Genomic DNA, 17,943 nt, shown 5'->3' on the forward strand with positions numbered 1-17,943 from the left:
ATTTCATCCAAAATAAAGTTCCTCCATGTTGATTTTTGTATAGTTTTGAATGTATGCACATATTGTAGAAAGTCTACCTTTTGAACCAAGTGATGTTCTATTAGGTTAAATTCAAGCCTGATCTGTGCTGGTGAAAAGTTTTGTGGGAGCCTGAATAAAGATGGGTACATTTTGCTTTGGGTATTCATGAGAAACGTGCCAAATGTATCCAGAAAAGCCTCAGTTTCATACTGAATGGTAGGAATGAACTTGGCTTTATTTACTTTTAGTATCGAAATGAGAGATGTGTTTTTGGTCGTTAATTTTAAGAGCTATTGGAAAACGAAATGCAGATAGATAATTTTTGGTCTATTAAAATGTTGAAGATACCCCCACTTGATCAGGTAGCTAAATCCCCAGTTACTTGCATTTGGTGGTTTTTGACTAGTCGATGTTTCTCCAAGTAGCTAATTTTCCATCCAAAAATGACTGTTTTATCATAATTTACCTCTATTTAATTGTCTTTGCAGTTTTTGTTGAGAGTGTCTAATAATCTCTTTAAGTCAACCCAAGTTTGTTTCAAGAGTACCACATCATCGGCATGTTGTAGATCTGTAATCGGCTGAGGGCCTATTTCTACTGGATCGAATTCAGCTGCGTCTAGTTTGAGGCCTACATTCAAAATATACAGATCAGAAAGCATTGGAGCTAGAGTGCAGCCTCTTTTAAGGCCTCTATATGTCGATATTTTCGCCAAGATCCTCTGGTTGTTGCGAAGCTTAAACTAATCCCAAGTATCCCTGTATAGCAGTTGAATAGTGCGTAGAAGATTATTCAAAATATGCCAACTCACCATTTGTTTTCCATAATAGGGTATGGTTTAAAGCTTGGCTAAAGTCAACATAACTGGAATATGGCAGCCGCCTTTTCTTAATTTGTTTTTCAACCATCATTGACAGAGCAAACAAATGGCTTAAGAAGGTGGCTAATGATTGGAAACCAAACTGGTTGAACAGAATCAAATTTTTGTTTCATGCCCAAGACTCAAGATCTTCCAACAGCAGAGTGGCAAAATACCACTTCATTAACAGAATAGAGTGGGACAGGTTTTCTATTGTTATTTAACTGCCCATATAGAACTTGCCATTAGTTTCCAATTAATTGAAAAAGGTTCATAGTGCCTGCGGTGCACAGAAAAAAATAAACATTTTACCAGCCGTGTTAGATGCACACTACCTGAAGCATTTTGGACAGCATGAATGGTAGCTGCAGGTGTCCTGGCACATTTGGCTGAAGATGTTATTGCCCTAGACCTACCTGCTGTACAGTCGCGGTTCCTCTACTAAGGCGGAGGAGCGTCGCAACACTGAATAAAAGGAAAAATAAAATGATAATAAATACTTTATTTTTCCTATATACTTTCGTGGCTCTCAGGCGGGGAAGGCTGGATGAGTACGGAGAGGAGTGGTTTTCACTCCTGAAGTGCGCAGGACTGCTTGGATGGCCCTCTCGGGCCACCCCAAGCAGTCCTGCACACTTTTCATGTCCCCCACCAGGCTGCATTACACAGCCTGGTGAGACACATGCAAACCCTCCCAGTGTCCGTCTGAACGCCGATCCACGGCATTGCAGCGGTGTGATTTCTAGGAGGGCGTGTGCTTCCTGCTGCTGGACAGGAGTGCAGGAAGATGTCAGAGGGCAGCGTTATATTTTCTAGGAGGGCGAGTGCTTTGGCAGGAAGGGAGACTAGGTTGCAAGTTAGTCTGTTCTGAGATGAGGGGCTAAGGTGGCACATAGGAGGAGCCCTCGTACAAGATGGCTGGCTAGAACAGACCGTACAGGTGACAAAGCAGAACAAGTTAGTACCAGTTAACAGGAGATACAAAACAAATCAGCTGTCACAACTTTTTCCACATGCACGGCATACAGTGTGCATGAGAATTAGTCTTTGAAATGACCTGCTGCAGCTTGCGGCCCTTTAATCCAGGTCCCAACCGCAGGCTCAACACCCTTTCTTGGAAAGGGAGCCGATGGGATTTCAGGGATTCCTTTATCTGTCCTTCCAAGGTCTCGATCTTATGTCTCTGACATCCATTTGTGCTCATAGGAAAGTTTCCCGTCTATGGCTGGAAAATGTAAAAGATATAGCATCTACCGGAAGAATAGTCCTATAAGAAATGTGGGTTTCCTTTGCAAAGGCATTTGGTCAAGTAGCATTGGTATGCTGTTTCACACAGATTTCTCCAGGTCTAGAGCAATAATGTGGGTCATCATAACAAACACAAGCTTGAAAGTTAGACTAACAAAATAGATTTTAATTTCCATTAAAAAAAACTTTGCAATTAACATACACAGAAACAATGCTCACAGTATGACAGAAGACCTAAGGCCTGATTTAGATGCTGGTGGACAGCTTACTCGATAGCCAGTCTGCGTAAATATAAATCCCATTGGCTAGGGGAGAGGTGTGGCGCCGCGGCCAGGGCGACTGACGCTGGAATCTTGGGATCAGGGTTCGATCCCCGGCTCCGGCGGCAGGTTAGCCCAGCACCATGTGACTCTGGGCAATAGCTCGCTTAATCTTCCCGACGGCCCCCAGCGCCTAGGGGTGATTGTGCGCTTTACAAATGTGGATTATTATAATGGAATTTATATTTCGGGGAATGGGATATCCGTCACAGTTATGATGGAGTAAGCCATCCGCCAACATCTAAATCAGGCCCTAATAAGCCAGTTGTGGAAAACTAGTATTTTAAAGTGCTTGCCAGCGAAAGGGCTGAGTCATGTTATGCGATTTGTATTTCTATAGTGCAGAGTCTAACAGTAGTTCAGTGTGTAGTACAGCAAAATCTCCAGGTTTACATTTCCTATCTATTTTGATCCCACAGCGGAGTGTGTCATCAGGCAATAATATCTTTTGTGTTTCCTCTTTTGGTCTGTCTCGGGCTGTGTGATGTAACCTGCGAGTTTGGAATCAGATAAAACAACAAATCAGCTGTGGTCATATTGGATTGTTGGGCTGCAGTGGCTTAATTATTGTGCTGTGAGTTTATGATTTGGTTTTTGGAGAGGTTCACTGGAAGGGATTTTCATACTGCTTATGCTTCTCTAGGGTCGGTTTTGTGTTTTGTCATTTCTGTCTCTTGAATCTTGTACTAGCTAATGAAGTAAGTAGTGACATTATATTCCACAAAATTGACATTTCTGTGTTGTACGGCATAGGAAACGTTCTGTCTAAGGTCTTCACCGCCGTTAGGTTAGTATTTATGTTTAATTGTCTTTCTGTCTTATCTATTTAGCTGTCAGTGCTGCTGGGAATGAAAGAAATTAAAGCGGCCAATATGGTATATCTGTGCAGTGCTATGTGATAGGATGAGTCGGAGAGTTCTGTTTTGTGTTCCAGTGTAGTGTAAATTCATGATAAGTGTTGTTGGGAGCAAGGCAAATGCTCATTATATGGCATAAATGAGCTATGGTTGATATCTGTTCTGATGCGTTTTGTTTTGTGATAGTGTTGTTGGGAGCAGTGCAGTGATGCATGAGTGATATACCCATGCCTTGTATAAGATGTTCTAACTACTGTATTCTTTTAGATGATCGTGTATAGCAGATGGTAATAATATTTTACAGCTAATGGCCACATTTTTAAAGACACATATAAAAAGTGTAATAAATATCTTCTGAATTTAGAAAACTATTTTATCACAATAAAATAATAAAAGTCAACAAATAGTCATAATATTTACATTATGTTCAGTCCTAATTACTTTAAGCGATACAGGAACAGTAACATACCGGGTTGGAGAACCAGCTTTCCCTGTTGTTTCCTATTAGTATGTGTAAAAGTACATATTTATAACTAGAGAGTTAAATGATCTAGGTATTCTAGAGGCTCCTGTTTAACAATGAATTTGTGCAATATTTGCGAAATGTATTAAACCTGCTACATGCAGCTGCCGGTGAAATCTTGTTGTATCGGACCAAATCATTAATGTGCCTCAAGGGTCTTTCTTGCTTTGATTCACAGAAATAAAGAACAGTGTTCTAGGCTTTGTAGGTTCAGTCATGGTTTTGTAACCCTACAGCGAGAATAACATCTGATGCTTGGAAAGTACAGATGGTTTGCAGGGATATAAAATGTTGCCTGGGATAGATGGATGGGAGAAGAAAAATAACTTGCGTTAACAAATCTCTCACACACGATTGAGCAATTACTCAAAGAATCCCAGTAATGTTTTACAAAAGAGCTAGCATTCAGATTGATAAATAGCCGAGTTGCTTATTCACAAAAAGGAATGTATCAAAACATGGACCAAAAGTCTATATGTCCTGCTAATAGGTGTACATAACACTATTTGAACTCTCTAAAACACTTCTCCGTATGCATCCATGTTAGGCGTCGCTAAACCAATGTCTAGTGCAAATGTAGAGGGATTCTTGTAAGCTAAAGGCAGCTTGCATCGATGGTCAGAAAATCCCAGCACTATTAAACCATTCTGAATTTTCTTCCGGAAGAATTTTCTTTTTTCTCATCTATGCTTCGGGGCAGATCATGCCTTAGTGCAGGCGATGAGCGTTCCTAATGCTTTTAAGGTCAACTTCCTAGGAGGATGCAGTCCCAACACGCATTATCTTGAAAAGGACATTTAGGTTGTTGCCTCGAATGGCATCCCTGCAGGCTGAGATCACTTGAGCCTTCGGTTTTCCAACTGGAAAAAATGATCAGAAAGAAGTCAAGCACCTTTATTAGTAATTTATGGTTCAAAACGTTTTATTACATAAACACAACTGCAGTACATTAAATAATTATGTAACACTCTTCCGTACTGTCAACAGTAAGCCACTTGACTATAAATCCACAGCCTAAGCCCCCAGTTTCCAAAATAATAAACCCACGTCCATGTTAGTGTAGGAAAGTGCCCCTTTTTGACATTACCAACCTCACTTTTTGCTTAGTATCCGATGCAATTTTAACAAAAGTGCACTGGGTACCTGCTATCCAGAACCCCAGTGCCATATTTCTTTCCCTAAAACTGTACAATTGCTACCCCAATTGGCAATACCGTTCGCATTCCCTTTACATCCCTAGTGAATGGTACTCCTAGTACCTAGGGCAAGGAGGCTAAAGAGGGTCCCTAAGGGCTGCAACATGTATTGTGCCTCCCTAATTGACCCCTCAGCACCAACACGCAAACTGTCATGCAGACTGCGTGCCAGGGTGCAGAGAAAAGTGAAGACACGACATGGCACCCCTACAACAGGCCTAAGGCCGGGTGCACTATACCACGTGTGGAAATATCTGCATGAGCAGATATGCCCCTGTGAAGTCTAGTGGACAGGGTAGCCATTTTGAGTACATGTGCTGGACACTGGTATTTACGAGTTCCTCAGCTACAGGATGGCTTCACTGAAACTAAAGATGTTTCGTATCAAACATCTCGTATTAATAAACCCACACTGATGCCAGTGGTGGATTTATTAATACATGTACCCGAGGGCTCTTTACAGGTGCCCCCTGAAAACCTACTTGCTACTAGTTCTCTGGCTGATTGGCGTAGACCAGCCTGCCACCCCCACATGTGAGAGCCCGTTCTCTCTCAGGCCGAAAAAATGCCTGCTCCATCCGGAAGTGTTGTCACCCCATTTAAGCAGGATGGCTAAGTAACCAGCACATCAAGGTAGGAGGCTTTAAAGGCCTCTACCACCTTTGATATGCAACCCAAGGCTTCCCCAGACAGGAGGACTGCTACCATCTGACCCGGGCCCATTTGGCACCAGGACAGGTGGGAAAATTAGCTAGTCAGGGGGCGTGCCCCCCTCTCAGGCTAGTACCACCCATAAGGTTAGCTAACTGATGTGGACACTACTTTAGAAATGCCACCATCTTAGTTTTGCCAGATTTAGGCTCTCTGGGTCACAGTTATGCCCACCTTCCGCAGGAAGTGGTCCTATAAGGGGGTGTAGACACCCTAAAGGTAAGTAGCCCAATGGATACTACCGGTCACTCCCCGTAACGCCCCTAAATTGAGTATTTAGGTGGCACCAGGAGCTTAGATACGAGGGATCAAGAAGAGAAGGACACAGAGAGCATTAAGAAAAAGCGAGAACTGAAGTCTGCTGTGAACTTTTGATGCAAAACCCTGCCTACCGCTCTAAGTCTCAACAATCGCGACTCAGCAATTTTTCCTACAGCTGACCAGCTTCCAAGAACCCTAGGAGATTACCGCCTTCGCAAATCGCCAATTAATCTCCCTTGGAATAGAGGAGGTAATTCCCTGCAGCCCGCAGTCACTGAAAAGCAAAGTACGGTCCACTGAGTTGCCACTCCCGGCCAGCCCGACGCAGCAGCTCCCCAGGAAGAAGACAGTGCTCCTGAAGTTCAGATTTGTCCCCCTCATCAAGTTAAAGGACACCAGGACTGACCAGACCTGCACAGGACCAATACCCGTGGTACCAGACCCCTTGTAGCAAGCAGATTCCATGACAGTCCAGTCAGCACTCCAAGACAAAGCAGTTGTTGAGGGACGTCAGCACCGCAGAGACCCATTTCAAGAGTGGCCCATCTGTTCTGATTTTTCACCCTCAACCCGCAAAACCGACAACCGCAAGGTTCTCAGGAGCACAGATTCGAGCTGACCATTCTCCTCTGCATCCAAGTGTCCCAGCCCGGGTACCGACGAACCGGCTGTGCCGCCTTGCCCCCAGAACCCTTGTGAACCGAGCTCCCTGTTGGGAGCTCATGGACTTGGCCCCAAGTACCCCTCTGCAGCCTGTTTTTAGATGCCGACCCCTTCTTTCATCCGGCGTAGCGTGCACAGCTACCAACCCAACTAGCACCTCTGCAACCAGACACCCCAGGACAGGTAACGAGTAACTGTTAGTGGTGGTTTGGATCTTGGCCCCCTACAATCCTAAGTCCCAAAAGAGACCCCCAGAACCTGAATGCAAATAACTGTATGCTATACATACATTTTCTGCCATTGGAAAGCATTGTGCGTAACAGTGCATTACTTACCTGCTACAATCAATATTTTTAAAAAGTACTTACTTGATAACGAAGTTTTTGGTATCAAAATGTATGTAAAAATACAACGCATTTTCCTAAATTGGTCTTGGATTTATCCTTTAGTGTGTGTCTCATGTATTTCCCTATGTGTGTAAACAAATGCTTAGCACTACCCTCGGATATGCTCGGCCACACACCACAAAAGAGAGCATTTGGGTTATCAACTGTGCCTCTAAGCCAACTAGGGACTTTTTATAGTGTACTTCTTTTTGGTCCACTATATAAAGAGCCAGCTTCCTACAGTTAGTGCCTTAAAAAACACAACTAGGGCCAAGAAAGGAACAGAGAGCCAAATATATGAAAAATTGTAAAGTACAGTAAGCAAAACATATCTTAATACTCTCGATATTACTCTTAGTGTCCTAATCTGCCATCCCCACCCTCCAGGGAAAGACCCCACCCAATTTTAATTTTCCTAGGAACTATAGCACCCGGTCTGAACTGGCATATTGATTGTTTTGGCCAAGATCTTCATGATCCAACCACGGACACCCCTTCCATTTCCGCTGTAAGTAACTCTGCTGCAATGGAACTGGGGACCACCAGGACCCACAGCATCACCCCCATTCTCATATTGTAAAGATTCCTTGATTTTGCTCCATTAAGTTATGAAATCTTATGTTACTGGCATCCTTAATCTTGCCCCACCAATCATTTCTACCCTGACAGTGCTTCCAGTTTTCTCTGCTGGTTCAACAGTACTCGTCTTGACAGCCATGTCAGAGTGGAGATCTGGGATTCAGTTAAAGAGGGTCTTCTAGCCTGCAGTAAGGGCCATATTTCCACCTGGGTCACATTAGTTTTTTTTTCTTTTTGCTCTACCTTGTGACTCAAAGTAGTCGTCCTAGGATTTTTTTCTGGCCAATAGTATTGCTCTCAGTCCGGCCACCGCCCCCAAGCTGTCAGTTCCACATTGGTTTCCTCATTACGAGCGCCAATGTTCTCGGCCCAAGATAGACATGCGGCCTCGAGGGAACCCATGCAGGTATCAAGCCAGGAGAGAAACTATTAAAAATTCCAGTGGAACTCTCTTGCCCCCTCGTTCGACCATGAGGCATAGCACTGCCTTTTGAAAAATACCTACTGAACATTATTAAATGTTGTATGATTAGACAGCATTTGTAATATCACTTTATCACTGCACTTTTGGAGTGGTACACGCAGAGCTGGTCCCTGTGGCGTCCTGAAGAGCTTTGGGGAAAGCTCGAAACATGTTGACCCTCTACTAGAACCCCTGACTCATTACAAACCAGGCTAACCTAGTTTTTAATATATCAACTAGGAGCAAGATAGGAGCAAGAATAAAAATAATTTTGCCCACTAGTTAGGTATTTTTAGATCACTCCACTCCACATACACCATTACACTACACATAGTTCCTCACTACAGTGCTCCTACGTAGTATCCTTGCAAGTCGCAGCACGTCTCAACCCGCAGCGGGTTGGGATGGCCCCTATGATGAAGCATGTCACCTTGGGGACACCCCGGTGAGTGAGGGGACTCAAGAAAGGACATTTTTCCTTTCTAGATTATATTCATCACATTGATGATAATCTACCTCCACAGCTAGGTTCTTTATCTGTGATTTCTGATTTGTCTACTCGGTCCTAGATAGACATCACCTTCAGCTATGCGGCTGGTTAAGGAAGCACATTGCTCACTGGGTAGTCACAACTTGACCGGCGCTCTTCCTCATTTGTGTATGGCCTCAGTTACCACATGGATCAAGCTTGGTTGCGGTTCAACTGAGTGACTCTTCTCCTTTCTACTCTCCAGCATGTGTCCCCGGCTCCATTGTCTTAACTGGAGCACCACACTTCCACCACCCAAACAACTTGCACCTGGTGTCCAGCATCACAGGGCTTTTATAACTGGTACTGCCATGTCTGTGTGCAGTTGTGCCTCTTGCAGGCAGCCAGGGAAAGCAGCAGAAGGCCATCACTGAGTTTCTGCTGGGACCGCCACTCACAAACACCTCCAAAGGAGCCCCTCCGTATAGCTGTCACTCCAGTCTTTCCTCAGTGGGTTACTGGCACATAACTGCAGACAAGAGATCAAAGCTTTGGTACAGACTCCACAATGTTGTGAACATACTGGCCCTCAGCCCGATCCATACCCTTTTCACCCATCCCCTGTTTTAGGAAATGTATGTAGTTGTAATCCCTAAGTCAGTCTATGAACAAGGTAACATCACCACCAAGTAACATAAATAGCCCCAAAGCTATGTAGTAGATACTAAATTGCTGCATTAGGAATGTTTACGAGCCCCACCCACAGTTCCCTTACAATCAATAAGATGCCCCTCAGCTGTGCTGCGATGTGGACAGGCCAGCTCTACATGAATGACTGAACGTAGCTGCTTTGCGGCGCCTGCAGAAGAGTGGACCAGAGTGAAACAAATGGTCATGTTACTAATGATGGGCAGGGAAAGAGGGTCATTTCGCTACCGAGGCTTTGAAAATTCCTGCACAAAGGCTGCTTACGGGGGTGGAAATGGTGGAACTCACTCAAGGAGGAATTTTAGGACAAAGATTAAAGAAAAATACTGCTATATTTGATAAATGATTCTTCTTTTAAGCTGGACTCCAGGGGACTTTTTGAAAAAAATTATTATAAGCACTAGTACTTACCAGCCTCAACGGGATGGAAAAATGTAAGTAAAAGAACATTCCTCTTGTAAGAAAGTCTTTCAGTGTTGAGAATGTTTCCCATTTTGTTTGCCTTTATCAGATCAGAAAGCTGGAAACCTACTAGGGAATAGAGACACTACTGGCCCTCATAGATCAGAATCTTGCAATTTTGCTTTTGCATACAAGTCATTCTAGGCCCTCTGTGGCAGGAGCAGAGCTTACAGAAGAAATGAGGGGAAGCCCATGGGCTTTCAATAGGCACTGTCTACATTCATCCTGAGGCATGCGCAAAGGATAATCTTCACAGAGTGGATATCGGAAGACTTGAGAACAACAATACAGGATTTACTACAGGATGTAAGTCTTACTTTTATGCCTCAGACAGTGAGTGACTTTACCTTGGCAGAAGTTAATACCTGCATCAAAAGTTATATCACCAGGCTCCCTTGCAACGTGTTTTTTATTTTGAGTCTGGCCATTTGGGTATTAAGTTGTTAAGGTTTCATTTCGAAATTCTGTAAAAATAGGAAATTCACAGATTCTTTTAGCCATTTGTTTCATATTATCACAAATATGTGCACATGCAAGTGCCTCTACGGGGAGCGGATGGATAGGAAAGGCTGCGCTTTACACCTTGTCTCCGAGCGTATTTGCTCAAGTAACTGCTCAGACTACTGCAGACTGCTGCAGCTTGTTTACAGTGTGAAACTGCCCTTAAATCAAATTAACTGGATTCATATTTACGATTCAATGTTTAGTGCACAAAACAGCAAACAGAAACAAGCTTTGGCAAAGTCGATAGGTCTGGTTTAATGTGACAAAGCATGGCCAGTTTTACAAGCAGGGTGGGCTCATGGTCGCCCCAGATCTTACTTAAGATCTACCAAGCTAAATCCGTGTCCCAGACCAGGTATGGTAGTGAAGTCTGGGGGTATGTAAAGACGGACACAATCCAGATAATAGAAAATCAGATCTTAAGGCAACTGGTCCAGGCACCTCAATGCACCCCGGCTTTTTCAGTCTATCTAGAGCTCGGATGCCCTCATATAGCTGATTTAGTCGCTCTTAATCCTCTGCTTTGTTGGATAAGGATCTCGACTAGGGAGGATGCACAGCTCAATAGGCTGATTTTATCAGATTGCTTGTCCATTGATGCTGCGCACAGAATCCCTTGGTTAGCCTATGTGGAGGCAGCTTTTGCCTCCATAGGAAGCGTGGACATATTTCTGAACCCCCAAATCATTGGCATCATGAGATTTAAAGGTTGTTTCTTGAGTGGGAACAGCTAACCTGCGAAAAGGCTGAACTAATGAAACTCTTTGGTGAGAGTGGGGGCACTAGAGGGCACGCAAGTAAGATGGCCGCACTTCTGTGAGGCTCTGGCAGCCCGGGAGACACAATCCAACATCATCCCGCTCCTGCATGCTTACTGCTCGCGAAAACAATCAAACTCAACATTGGATGATGCATAGACACAGTGTAGTAAAAAGCCACAGGAGTATAACCCATAGACCAGGTTGAGTACAATAAAGCTAACAACAAAGGTCTCAACCGGATTCAATGAAGGTTCATAAATATGTATGTAAAAGACATTACAAGAAGGACACCAAGAAAAAGGGGGAGACTCCAAGTAATTTGTTGAATGTGCTCATGGCATCATATATTTAAAACACAATTTATACATGACAGTTATATCAGCACTGTTAGCATAAATGCAGAGGCAACCTTAAGGAACTTGGTGCACATGCTCATGACAAAAGGTGACGGAGCAAGTGACAAGTGAGGAACACAGCGCTAGGCGTGAAGTGATAAAGTGGCATACATTATATACAGAGTTGTTTGTTCAACACAATGATTTCAGGGCAATTTCATAAAGGTTTTAGAACAATTTATGTGAACCAACGATGAATGTGCGCCACAAATTGCACTCGTAACAATGGTTGATGGCGATTCAATCCTAGTGAATCAGGATCATCATCAGGACCAGGTAGCCAAGATAGCGGGTGCTGTAGCTCACTGGGTTGGGGTACCAGGAATGGATCAAGAAAAGTATAAGGGTCCTTTGGGGAAAGACAGCGTAAGGGAACGTCTGTGTGTGGTCGTGACACCGGCATGGGCAATCCACTGTTAACTCGAAGCTGCTGAGGGGAACGATTAACTCCGAACACCAGGAAAAGACTCTTGACATTGCTACGCCCTCCGCTGGCCCCCAGGAGGGACGGGAATCTAATAGATACCCCAGTTAGCCTGGTCTCCTCATTGGAGCACCGCGGCAGGTGGGGAGCCGGGCAGGCAGTCTGGACAATACTTTGGCCGCCACCTCATTACTAGCACAAAAGGATAACATACCCCAGCCGAGACGTGCACTGACCAACATCCCACGCTGAAAGCTGCCTTGTGTCCACGAGGACCACACAGTGCACCACTTGGTCAGAACATAACCTTGAGAACTACAGCCAAGCATGATGGGCAGGAGGGAAACCAAGCAGGCTAAGCTGCCCTTCGAGCCCCGGAAGACGCCTCGAAGCCAAGGCAACAATGAGCAACCATCTACTGACCAGCCAAGCGATCCCCTACAGCCTGCAGAAGATGATCTAAAAGCGCTCCTCGTCACCATGAAACATAGCCTCACCTCAATAGAATCCAAAATGGATACCATGTGTACGTGATTGACTTTATGGCCCAAAAACTAGATTGTGTGTCTTTTGCCAAAAACTAGAGAAGCACGATGCACGCATTCGAGAAGCAGAACATCGACTCTCCCATCTAGAAGACACGGCGACCGCCAAGGAAGCGCAACAGTCACAAATGGACAGTTTATTAAAAGTGAGGAAGAGGAGTTGGCCTAATGGCTAGGGCGGTCGACCGCGAATCTGGGGAACCGGGTTAGAGTCTTGGCAATGACACTGAACATCCTGTGATTCTGGGAAAATCACTTAATCTCCCCGTGCCAAACAAAAATGAATGTGCCTTCATGTAACGCAACTGGTGCTATGTAAGGCGCTCGAATACCGCGTCAAGAACGAAGATCTTGAAGAGCGTGCAAGGCGCAACAATATACATGTTTTAGGAGTGCCCGAAAGCGCCAACACCGGCAAGATGGAGGAATACATCAAGCAGATGCTCTGCAAACTCTTTGGCACCAACGCAATCTGCCCAATTAGTGGTGGAGAGAGCACACCGCTCTTTAGGCCCTAGGCCGCCTCCCGAGGACACAACCCAGAACCATAATTGCCAGGTTGCTCAATTATAGAGACCGAGATACGGCATTGCGGATGGCACGAGCAAAACAACAAACTTGTTTTGTACCCTGACTTCACAATTGCGGTCCAGGAGGCCAGGAAGACATTTGCACTGGTCAAGAGGAAATTAATCCAAGCGTAAATAGGGTACGCAATGATGTATCTCGCTCGCCTCCGGGTCACTCATCAGGAAAAACAGCAATTCTTCACCAACCTGCAGCAGGTGGAGGACTATCTAAAGAAACTAGAAAAGCAACAACCGAATCGAGAGAGCAACGACTTTGAGGCCCAACCATCTTCGCAGTTGTCAGTTAATGATTGACTGCACTTGTACTGAACTGGCCGTGAGTATGTACAGTGAATGGCGTTGTTAAATGAGTACCTTATGTACATTGCCTTGGTTAAGAATTGCAGGGCAATCAAGCCTGATACATTGTATGACAATTCAGGATACGTTCCAGAACTTTCGAACAGCACACAGCCCATGCAGAGAGATACATTGCATGATATTGAAAGATCCGTCCGACATACACTGGGAGGCGCGCAGAACAGATTAAACAACTTGCTGTCCTCAGTAACACATGATATGACAGACCACATAGGTGACAGACTCCTGTAACGCTCCAAAGATACGCTTGATGACCTGGAACATAAGGGGACTGGGAAACCCGCATAAGTGCAGGCAAATACTAGCATACTTGAATATGCATTTTATACAGGTAGCGATGCTACAAGAAACCCATCTTGACCCCAAACAACCACAGAGATTCGCTTCCAGATGGGCAGGGTATAGCTGCTTCGCATCTTTTTCTACCTACTCGCAAGGTACAGCGATCCTAGTAAAAATAAAACACTACGTATGAGCACATGGGTTTGATCTCGGATCCTCAAGGCCACTTCAGCCTAACGTGGGGCACACTAGCTTCTCATTCAATAACGCTAGTTAGCTGTTAAGGGCCCAACACTGATGGACAAATGTTTTTTGTCACTTTATGGGGGAAAATAATGGACATAGGATCAATACACGTAATATGGGGCGGAGACTTTAACACAACACTTAACCCGGCGCCGGACAGATCACGACCGCAGCCGCACCATTATACTCGCACCCAATGACAAGTATGTGACACCATGACAGAGCACTGCTTAATAGACACTTGGCAGCACCTACACCCAGAGCGGAGAGAGGGTACATGCTACACGGCTGCACATGCGGCGTGGTTGAGGCTAGCCTACTGGGTAATCCCAAGAGGACTCAGCAAATGGCTAACAAATGTAGAACACCTCGCACGCACCTACTCGGAGCACTCCCAAGTGGTCATGAGCCTCACACCACCGGCTGGGAGTGCCCCCTACATGAATTGGCGTTCAAATCCCACATTGCTTCTAGATACAGCATTCCGAGCGGAAATAGACCAGGAAATCCAAGACTATTTTCAGCGCAACGTGGGCTCGGTTACACGCATGGCGACGTGTGGGAGGCGTTCAAAGTCACCACTAGAGAAATATGTATTGCCAAGGGGGAAGGAGTACTTAGAGACATGCTTTCAACGCTTACACGTCTAGAGAGCGAGATAAAACAAGTAGAACTCAATATAAGTCACTTACCATCTGCACTAAAACACATAGCGCTCAGAGATAAGATCACCGAATACCAAGAAACAGCAGATAGAGAATGCCAGTTCTGAGGCAAATACTTTAAAGACCACCAGTATGGTGAGGGTAAAAGACCAGGAAAAGCGCTAGCCGAGCAGATCCATAAGCCTCGATTCTCGAACTACGTCTTGGAAATGAAGAAGCCAGACGGAAGGACAGTTAGGGAAACGTCAGAACTCCTCCATGCATTTCAGTCCTTTTACACCTCTCTATATACCATGGCGCAACAACACCCACTAACGCTGCAACAATATCTGGAGCCGGTCGCCCTTGGCTGGCTGGGAGACGCTCAGAGGAAGTTCCTCTCTGCCGAGTTAGAAATCGATGAAATTCGCACTGCGATTATGCAGCTCCGCTCAGGCAGGGCCCCTGGGCCGGATGGCATCCCAGCTGATTTTTATAAAGCATACATAGAACATCTTGTCCATATACTTAAACAGGTGTGCTACCGCCCACAATAAGGGAGGCATCCATAATTTCCATACTCAAGCCTGGGAAGCCGGCCGATAGATGTGATTCCTACAGACCGCTTTCCATGATAAATTACGAAACAAAAATATTAGCTAAAATACTTGCCAATCGGCTGAGCCTCCTGATGAAAGAATTAATTCAAGCAGGCTTTTTGCCAGGTCGAGCCACCTCCCACAATCTTCAAACCCTGTTTGCGATGATACAGGACATTGACCCGGACCTTGAAGCAGTCACAGTATTCCTTGATGCCACTAAGGCGTTCAATTCAGTGGACTGGGACTACCTGTTTGGCATAGTGCATAGGATGGGAATGCCACATATCTTTCTGTCCTGGATACAACTGCTTTACCATCAGCCACGAGCCAGGGTAATAATAAACAGCGCTAGCTCGCCTCATTTCGCCATTGCTATTTGCTTTAGCCATCGAGCCGCTTGGGCTCAATGGCCCTCGAGTACCCCATTAGACATGTACTGATTTAATTATATGCAGACAATATCACACTATATGTGCAGTAACCCCAGATTAGCCATAACCCAATCTTGAGGGAGTTTGTCTTCGGAGAGCTGTGGGAGTCAAAGTCAACTGGGAGAAGTCCCAGATGTTCCCGCTCACCGCCGCTGTTCGCCCCTATCCTCTCGACTACGCCATAGCGTGGTGCCCCGTGGTGCCCAGATGAAGTGAAATACCTGGGTTTAATAGTTACAAGAGACGGTGTAGAGTTGCTTCGAGAAAACTACGGGAAACGCTAGAACACATCACAGAGTCAGTAGCAAGATAGATTGCCCCTGCCCCTGTCAATAGCAAGGATGATTTCCCTTATTAAAATGGTCATCCTGTCCTAAGCTATTGTATCTGTGTCAACATCCCCTATGCTCAGGGACGTTTTTTTTTTCAAAACCCTGAAAACTCAAACGATACAACTCGCCTGGGGGGGGAAACAACCCAGACTGAAATGGGAAAGTCTGACCTTGCCCTATTCGCAGAGGGGATTCGAGGCCCCTGACTTTGAACTATATTACCTCAGCGCACAGGTGCACTATGCAACCTACTGGTTCAATCCCCCAAAGTACTATATGCAGCCAATGCAAATGTCAGGATTTATAGCCACACAGGCAATGGTGAGAGATACAGGCTCTACTACCATAGCATGTTCTGTAATATCATGGCAAAAAATCGCAAAAAGACTAGGCATCGCAATACTTTACTCACCTTTGCTCCCAGTGGCCCAACACCCCAATCTAGGAGTAGCCGAGGTGCTGCCAACTCTTGGGCAAAATTGGTATTACGAAATGGGGAGACCTGTATGTTAATGAGATATTCTTCACTAAAGAGCAGTTTTGTGAAGATATTGACCCTGCGGCAATGGACCTCTTTATGTATGTCAGGCTGAGGCAGAGTGTTAAGGTGGTCACTTCAGACTTCCCAAACGAACCACCCACACTGGCCCCATTGCATCATTTACTGCAAAGTACAAACCCTGCACATGTTGGTTCTCTCATCTACCATAGCATGCAGATAACAATGCAGATTACTGAGGAGACCGCCAGGGGGAACTGGGCGCAGGAACTGGGTGAACCCCTTGATGAAGGGAAAGGCAGATACTGCTGTCAGCAAACCAGAAACATATCAGCCAGTAGCTGATACAGAATGATACATTTTAAATATCTCCATAGATTATACTATACCCCTGCTAAACTGTTCAAATTTAGAGATAATGAAGCCTGCGATAGATGTGGGCAGGAGGCGGCTGACTTCCTACATGTGGCTTGGGAATGTGCTGCAATCCATCTCTATTGGGGACTGGTGTTTAAGGCCCTGGGACAGATGACCCTGACGTCATTGACAAAATCACCAGTAGTTGCGCTTTTGGGTTACACGGAAGATATACCTTCAGCATATAGACTGCATGTGGCGCTGGCCATGTTGCTAGCCAAACGAAGGGTAGCGTGCAGATGGGGAAGAGGGCAAGCACCCAAATTTAAAGAATGGGTCCAGGATCTCCTCTTTTGGCAGGAACAGATTCTAACATACGCAGAGCTACTCTCTGCGCCCATCTAGACCGAGGGACATTTGGGATCCACTGCACACATATCTGCTAACAAACAAGGGTGTTGGAGGAGCAGACCAGTCTCCCCCCCCTTCAACCGAGCATAAGTGAAAACCCCCATTAGACATTAAAAAGAGATACCAGCTTAATGGGAACACGCCATGGAAACATGAAAATCAGCCAAGAGGTATTAGTTGCTATATACCCGAAAACGTGCAATTGCTAACTTGTCATTTGGGATGCGGTGCTATGATTGTGTAAAAGTGTAGGATCTAAATTGCTGCAATATACCTTTCACTGATAATGCGATATTAGTGATGTACTAGTGCTGACGCTTTACTGTATGATGGTGACAGCGGAGGTAAACACGTTCTATAAAACTCAGTTGGGAGGCCGTCACTGCCAGGACATTTTGCCGACTGCATGGTTCTTAATTACCATTAACACTTCATCCCTACTAAGTGGTTCCCCTAGGGCCTTCGCTTCTGTCTAATCAAGGGTAGGCAGCGTTATTGCACTGACTCATACTTTAACCTTGATTTAAACATGGCAGCCTTGAATACTGTACTAAACATAATGAGCTATCCAAAACTTTGTCTAACTTTTGACAATCCTAAATCCCTTACTTTTTTAACCGAATTATTTTTTCTGTGTAACTCTTTTTAATGATATTTCAACAAAAGTTATGACAATAGCCTCAGTACATCACCACTACGAGGAGAACTCGACAAAGATGTATATAATGCAAATCCAAAACATGGCAAGCAGCCAGACATACCCCTGGTGGCATAAGTCAAGAAAGAAACAAGCAGTGGCATAGCCAATATTTCTTGCGTTTGGGACCTTATAAG

General features: G+C 45.0%; 1 protein-coding gene across 1 annotated transcript in view; it reads right to left on the reverse strand.

The window, feature by feature from the left end:
• Positions 1-2,273: 2,273 nt before the first annotated feature.
• Positions 2,274-17,943, reverse strand: part of BBS2 (Bardet-Biedl syndrome 2) — a 353,876-nt gene continuing 338,206 nt past the window's right edge. Inside the window, exons 20-21 of the mRNA XM_078670690.1 lie at positions 2,598-4,688; positions 2,274-2,433 (exon numbers count right to left, since the gene is read on the reverse strand). Of these exons, the coding sequence (XP_078526816.1) occupies positions 4,582-4,688 (107 nt within the window). The 3' untranslated portion in view covers positions 2,274-2,433; positions 2,598-4,581. The remainder of the gene's footprint in view (positions 2,434-2,597; positions 4,689-17,943) is intronic.

This window comes from Lissotriton helveticus, chromosome 12 (genome assembly GCF_964261635.1).
Source record: "Lissotriton helveticus chromosome 12, aLisHel1.1, whole genome shotgun sequence".
Lineage (NCBI taxonomy): Eukaryota > Metazoa > Chordata > Amphibia > Caudata > Salamandridae > Lissotriton > Lissotriton helveticus.